This window comes from Phoenix dactylifera, chromosome 1 (assembly GCF_009389715.1).
Source record: "Phoenix dactylifera cultivar Barhee BC4 chromosome 1, palm_55x_up_171113_PBpolish2nd_filt_p, whole genome shotgun sequence".
NCBI classification, from domain to species: Eukaryota; Viridiplantae; Streptophyta; class Magnoliopsida; order Arecales; family Arecaceae; genus Phoenix; species Phoenix dactylifera.
In genome coordinates this window covers 859,745-867,251 of record NC_052392.1, presented here as the reverse complement: position 1 = coordinate 867,251, position 7,507 = coordinate 859,745, and the positions used below count along the sequence as shown (strand labels likewise).

The window sequence follows — 7,507 nt, the reverse complement described above, 5'->3', positions numbered from 1 at the left end:
CTTGAAGCTCAAAAAATAATTTAGGCCGAGTTTGGATAGGGCATGGCCTGGCCCGACCTGGCCCCCAGATTTTAACCCTCACTAATGCCCGCGGAATCTTCTGTATGCAAGAAACTTTATTTTTGATCAAACTCTCTGTATGAAAATTAATATAAGAAGTTTAATATAGGAGCTCTCCATTGACAGCTCTATCCCGGCCATCACCATTCTCCAATTGTCAAATTATTTTTCACTCCCTCATCTTAAATATACTTACTCATCACTCCCAAAATACACCTTTTGTCCGCCTAGTGGAAAATCTCTCCCCATATCCGTCTAACGCTTCCAATTGTTCCCACTTTTCCAAGGCCATCAGTGGAGTTCATCGATCATGGGTTTTCACTTTTCGGTGGTGGCTGTGTTCTCCCGAGACTGGTTATGTACGTTGGTGTTCCTTTTGTTTTGGTGATCTGGTTTTAAGCTTAGAAAACTATCCTTTGATTCACTTTTTTATTTTAAAAAAATATCAGCATTTATTGGAACAATAGATGTATTATATTTAACTTATACATTAATATTAAATATACAATACGTTCATAATACATATTTTGATATTATATAATTATCGTTTTGTTAATAATAATATTTTATATGATATATTATATTTTTATATTAATAATATTATTATTGTATCATATATATTATATATTATTTAACTAATTTTATAATGATATAATTATTATATTTATTAGATTTAAATATCATACTATCTGTCGCACTAATTCTATTATCATTATTGTTAAATATAATAATATTTGTCTTATATCAAATATTATATTATTACATAATATTATATTGTGTATACTAGTCATTTTAATTAGTTAATATTAAATAAGATGATTAATTATTGTTTTAGGATTAATATTAATTTTAAAAATATTCATAGTATAATTGTTATTATAAAAAATTTAATGATATAAGTTATTAAAAATAGATTTTGTTTCAACATAATTATTAATTATTATTATATTATTCAAACATAATGTTACAATGACAATGTTACCAATAATTATTATTATAATATTATATTTATATTATTAGCCTAGATATGATATTATATTTGTATTATTATACTAGATATTAGATTTTTATTATCTTTTGCGATAATATTGATACTATTAATATTATATCAATTTTAAATATAATATTATAATAAAAGATCTAAGATTATTGTTAACAACATAAATATAAAAGTATTAGGACAAAATATTGCTTGATCAGTTATAATATTAATACTATATTACTATACTAATATAAATGCTGATATAGTGATAATTATATATATTCTATTATATGCTTCTGGTTTGTTTTATTTCTCAGAAGTTTACTTATCTTACCTTGATCATTCTAGATTAATCCACACACACACAAAAGAAAAGAAAGCATAACAATGCTTAGAGATGACGTCAAATCAAGCACTTTTAGACAGGCAATACGTGTAGGATAAAACTATTTAGAAAAGTGAACATCATATACGCATCTTAATGTGGTAATTAGAAAGCGGGAACAACGAGATGTTGCTAAAGCATCTGTATCGCCTTTTAAATAACAATGGAAAAGCCACCCACAAGTTCAGCAAGAACTTTGCATGGGTTCAAATACTGCAACTGAAGTGTTAAAGCTATATATGAATCCGAAAGCTTACTTTGATAGGGCCCGAGACAGGAAGCAAAGAAGTTAAATATGGAAAGAAATGAACCTATCACGATAAAGACAAGCTTAAGAGTTCTTGTAATAACAAGAGAAAATAACAATAATAATTAATAATAAAAGAAGTCGGACCCTTCTAAGAGCTGCATCAACAAAAGATTTGCATCTTTTTTTTTTCTTTCAAATTCATACACCAAGCAGAAAAAGTATTGCTACAGTTACGTTATAAAAATGAGGCGTCGATCAAAGCAAGGGTTAGCGGAGAGACCCATTGAGGTTTTGGGAGATCGACGGCAGACACCAATCTGCTTGAGAGAACTAGGGAGCAGCCATAGTACAATGGAAACAAGAAGAAAGAAACGAAGGTTTGACACGATCACGCGTGCAACTAACATAAGAAATTCTTAGATCACATTTTCTTTTGCCTTGCAAATTACATTCCTGGAACGCGCATTGCTCTCTTGCATGCTCTGGAATCAACTTTGCTACGATCTCCATGGGAACTCCCTTCAACTCTGCTCAATGTAGTCAATAAGCAACCATGACTATCTAGAGGGCAAAAAGACAGGCATAGATGGAACATTTAGTACTTACCATGAGGCTTGAAGTTAAAAGAGCGGGGTAGAAACCGACCATTTGGCAGACGGGTATCTGGGTCTCTGAGCTCGTCAAAGAATGGGTGAATTAATGCCTCCAGCTGCATCGGATAACAATTGTTCCATTAACATCCAAACCGTATATTGGAAAGATTAAAGGCCCTTTGGCACATAAGTTACAAACAGTGGTCTTGGATATATATACTCACAGCTGTGCTCCGTAAATTCGGGGAGTACTGAAGAAGCCTCGAGACAGGATCGACAGCTTCAGGCGGCATTCTTTTATGGAAGATATAATGAGAAATTGGAGAAGATTTGGTTGCACTTTTAGCAGGAGAAGACAAGTCAAAGAAAACAGGAAAAAAACAAAAAAAGCAGTCACAAGCAAGGAAAATGATCATACCTTGTGCCATGGGTGAGCCTTGATCTGTGGAAATTTGAACTCCGTGTAATAAGGATTCATATTGTAACAACCCAAGACCTCGCCAAAAAAGACTAGCCGGAAGGTAATTTTTGAGTTCCTTAGTTGTGTATAAATACCCAAGATTTTTCCAGCGAATAATCGATGTGGGACTAAACATACGCCCGCATGAATCCTCACATACTTCCTCCTATTTAAGCCCTAAAGTTCTCGTCAGACTAATTAAGGATTCAAATCCATTCAAATATAATTACAAGCACTACGATCAGCCTGTGGTCAGTCTTCATGAATTTATGCTGCAGTGTCCCTTATTGCACATAAGCTATAGGCCGAGTTCACTTTGATACATTTTTTTTGAATTATCAAAGAAATCCGAGGTTAGCTTAAATTAGATGTAAGTTAAGATAAATTGTTCATGCAAGAATATTTACATCTATCACTTTAGCTTATTATGTTACATTGACGTACCCATGATTTCTCTATAGACTACATATATGGTTTGATAAGAATTAATTGCAATCGATTCCATGATTTTTTATTCATTTCACTTCAGCTTTAAATTCAACACTTATGATTCTTTTCTGAGATTAGTAAAATTTTATGTTCTTGGTTCCTTTTATGATCTTAAATCCTGAGCTTATCATATCAAGCATTTAGATAAGAGGGAGCATGTTTCAAATCTAAAATTTCATTATCACATGATTCTTAAATTGATCTTGATTCTGATTGCTTTTCCCCTAAACTATAGTTCATATTTTGTCCTTATCTTCTTGTCATATGGGCAATATTCTGGTTGGGGACCTTTTAGTGAACTCAGTAAATCTTAGTTGATTTGGATCAGAGTTGCATAGTAAAAATATGGTGGGTTTCATAATTTTGAAGCTTTGTCATGTTTATTTATCCTAGTGCTATCTATTTCTTGTGTCTATTTGTTTTTGCTGAGAAGAAGTGGTACAATGTGCTTGCACCATTAGGAGCCTGAACTATGTCTCTACTCAATTGGAAGTACAACCTCAATGGTCCCTGTTTATAAGTCATGTGTCCTAAGCATCGTAAAGTAAGAGATGATCGTTGATTAGTGGAGTCATTGTGGATTGGTTATTGATCGCGGAACAGGAGATCATCGCTGATTGTTCGAATGAGATGAAGGTTCAAAAGACTCCGGAAGCGCATGACAGTCCAAGGAAATCTGGAAGAGGATGAGGCTGAATAATTTTTATTTCTGTTAGCTGAATATTTGCTGAATATTTTTTGTTTCTGTTTTAGAGTTCCTATTTAGTTTCTGCTTCTTAGATTGTTCCAGCTTCTATTTCAGAGTTCTACTTTAGCTAGGACTCTAATTCAGCAGGGTATTTCTGTAAACCATGTTAATAATGTTTAGGGTATGGAGTGGCCTATAAAAGGGCTGTCCACGTTTTTGGGAGGTATTCAGCCGTCAATAAAAAAATCTGTTTTAGAGAGTCTCTGAAAACTCTGAGTTTCTGAATTTTCCTGGTTCAACGTTGGTTGAATCCAATCTTCAACGCTTTCACTGCATCAATTGGTATCAGAGCAAGGATTTGCCTGGCTTGATGGCCAATAACGGAGGCGAAGGAAGCAATCCCAGCGACGTTGCTCGTGGGCAAGAGGCTATATGGGCGGCGATGAGGAACAGAGGCAGTTCATGGCGGAACAACGTCGGCAGATGGTGGAAATCCATGTGTTGCTCGCCGGCATGGGACTCAACGCCAACCGCAACCGAAACACCCATGGATTAGGAGTCGGAGGTTTCGCCCGAGTCCAGCAGGGTGGTAGGCATGAGGGGCGCGATGAGGAGCGCAATACCCCGCTTCCATCAACGGCGTCCATACGAGGAAGACGAATCTGATGAAAGAAGAAGAAGTCTGCGAGCATGGCCAGCTGGAACGGTACAGAAGATATGACGAGTACAGATTGAAAGCGGATATTCCTACTTTCAGTGGGAATATGCATATTGAAGAATTTCTTGATTGGGTGTCTGAAGTGGAGAGGTTTTTTGAGATGATGGAAGTACCTGAGAGGCGTATAGGTGAAGCTCGTGGCTTTCAGACTGAAAGGTGGCGCATCTGTTTGGTGGGATACCCTGCAGAGAAACAGGTACCGCAAGGAAAAGGCACTAGTTTCGCCACTTGGAGGAAGATGAAACAATTGCTTATGAAAGATTTTTGCCACCTGACTATGAACAGTACTTATTTCAGATGTATCAGAACTGTGCCCAAGGAAGTAAAGTCTGTATTTGATTACACCGCTGAATTTTTCAGACTTTCTTGCACGGAATAATCTGAATGAAATTGAGCCACAGCGAGTAGCAAGATATTTGAATGGTTGGAGGCCCAAAATTCGTGAGAAGATTGGGCTGCAGGTGCTGTGGTCTGTAGAAGAAGCTCATAACATGGCGTTGAAAGCGGAACTGCTAGAAAAAACAGGGGGAAGACCTGAATATTCATTTTAGAAGTAATGTTGATGCTGGTAACGTTTCGGGAAAGGGAAGAGTGTCGCAGCTTTCAAACCCAAACCAGTCTGACCATGTTGGGTGCATGGAGCAAGGATGGCAATAGCAGCGTAGGCGCCAAGGAGAGACAACTAGCAGGATCTAGCAGCAAGGAACCACCAGAATTCAAATCCATATGCTAGAGCCACGTCGGTGAAGTGTTACAGGTGCGGTAAGCCTAGGCACCGTTCTAACGATCGTGTCCAGCGAGAAAGCCGCGTGAACTTGATTGAACCCGAACGAAGAGTCCGAGGAAGAAAGAAGATCAGCTAGTCTATGACAATGGTGTGTATGAGGTTGGGGAAGAAACTCAAGGGGAACGAATTAACTTAGGGCTCGTTTGGTTCGCGGGAAGCATTTTCCTTCCTAGGAATATGATTCCTGGGAAACAATATTCCTAGGAAGAGGATGCCTAGGAAAGTACTTTTGGCATGTTTGGTTGACCATGGGAAAGTGACAATTTTCCAAGATGCTTATGTTTGGTTGGCCATCCACTTTCCTAGGAAAATTATATATAATTCCTATTATGCCCTTTAATAAAAATTAGATTTTTTAATGCCTCTTTAATGCTGTTCTGTAATGCTGAAGGGACTTTTTGGAAAAAAGTAAAAATGGAGTGATTCCCGCCTCATGCGGAAAGTAACTTTCCCATGTTTCTCATGGGAAGACTTTCCCATAAAATGTGGGAATCACATTCCCATGGGAATACAACTTTCCCTTCTCTCTCCTTTGAAAACTCCAACCAAACAAGAGGCATCTCATTACTTTCCCGTTACCACACTTTCCCCCCTTCTTTTCCCGCGAACCAAACGAGCCCTTAGTTTCTACAGCGGGTCCTATGTTCAGCCAACAAGAGGAACTTCCCACAGCGACACGACATTTTTCAGTCTTTATGCACCAATCAACAAGAAGATTTGTAACCTTATTATTGATAACGACAGATGTGATAACTTTGTGGCAAAGAGGTTAGTGGATCACTTGAGACTAGCAACTGAAGCACACCCTTCGCCTTATTTTATTGGTTGGGTGAAGAAGGGTCCAAAGGTTAAAGTGACTGAAGTTTGTAAGGTGCCTATCTCGATTGGAAAGCATTATAAAGATGAAGTTGTCTGTGACGTGATCGACATGGATGCCAGTCATGTGTGATGGGAAGGCCCTGGCAATATGATGTAGATGCCAACTTATAAAGCTAGAGATAATGTATATTTGTTTACCTGGGAGGGCCATAACATTGCTATAGTCCCTACAAAAGAGTCTAACAAAATTTCCAAAGCCGCTGGGATGGAAGGGAAATCTTTCCTAACTCTGTCCAGATCTGAAAACGACTTTGAGGCCGCAACAAAGGGGGTCCCAGGAGGTTCACGTGGTAGTGGTCAAAGCTCTGGTTGTAAATTCAGAAAAGGAAGAAGGGAAGGAAGTGCCCGAGAAGTTCAACAGTTACTCGAAGAGTTTAAGGAGTTCATAGCTGAAGATTTACCATCAATTGCCACCTATGAGAGATATTCAACATCACATAGATTTGATACCTGGAGCAAGTCTGCCAAACCTCCCTCATTACGCATGAGCCCAAAGGAAGGTGAAGTTTTAAAGGGAAAAGATAGAGGAGTTACTGAGGAAAGGATTTATTCGAGAAAGCATAGAGTCCTTGTGCTGTTCCGGCCTCACTAACAACCAAAGAAGGATGAAAGTTGGCGGATGTGTGTGGACGCCGATCCATAAACAAAATCACAGTAAGGTACAAGGTTTTTCCATACCTCGCTTGGCATGATATGTTGGATATGTTGGCAGGATCTAAAGTGTTCTCCCAAAATCGACTTAAAGGAGCGGGTATCATCAAATCAGAATTCGGCCTGGCGATGAATGGAAGACCGCTTTTAAAACCTAAGGAAGGGTTGTACGAGTGGCTAGTTATGCCTTTTGGGTGTCCAAACGCACCGAGCACCTTCATGCCGATTGATGAATCAGGTACTGAAGCCTTTCATTGGACGATTTGTTGTCGTCTATTTCGATGATATCTTGATTTATAGCAAAGATGAATTAGAACATTTGACCCACTTGAGAGAAGTATTGGAGGTGCTGGGGAAAACAAGCTATTCATAATTTGAAGAAGTGGCCATTTCCTAACAAGCAGGTTGCTGTTTTTGGGCTATGTGGTATGTTTTGATGGTATTCATGTTGATGAGAAAAGGTGAAGGCCATCTACGAATGGCCTACTCCAAAGACAGTAACTGAGGTACGTAGCTTTCATGGGTTAGCAACCTTCTACAGGAGGTTTATCAGAAATTTCAGCAC

General features: G+C 38.0%; 1 protein-coding gene across 1 annotated transcript; it reads right to left on the bottom strand.

Annotated features, from left to right (window-relative positions):
* Nucleotides 1–1,905: 1,905 nt before the first annotated feature.
* Nucleotides 1,906–2,712, bottom strand: LOC103698143 (shaggy-related protein kinase alpha-like). The gene is made up of 3 exons (XM_039120730.1): nucleotides 2,495–2,712; nucleotides 2,284–2,386; nucleotides 1,906–2,204 (listed from the first exon to the last, which is right to left on the bottom strand). The coding sequence occupies exons 1-3, from the start codon at nucleotides 2,696–2,698 to the stop codon at nucleotides 2,008–2,010; spliced, it is 504 nt and encodes a 167-aa protein (XP_038976658.1). The 5' UTR covers nucleotides 2,699–2,712; the 3' UTR covers nucleotides 1,906–2,007.
* Between the last annotated feature and the right edge of the window lie 4,795 nt (nucleotides 2,713–7,507).

What these genes read in the sequence shown, in the direction of transcription:
- LOC103698143 (XM_039120730.1), bottom strand. Translation starts at nt 2,698, where the DNA reads ATGGCACAAGGTATGATCATTTTCCTTGCTTGTGACTGCTTTTTTTGT. An exon ending in CGAATTTACGGAGCACAGCT is followed by an intron (nt 2,387 to 2,494) that starts GTGAGTATATAT and finishes TATCCGATGCAG; the next exon opens with CTGGAGGCATTAATTCACCC. An exon ending in TTTTAACTTCAAGCCTCATG is followed by an intron (nt 2,205 to 2,283) that starts GTAAGTACTAAA and finishes TACATTGAGCAG; the next exon opens with AGTTGAAGGGAGTTCCCATG.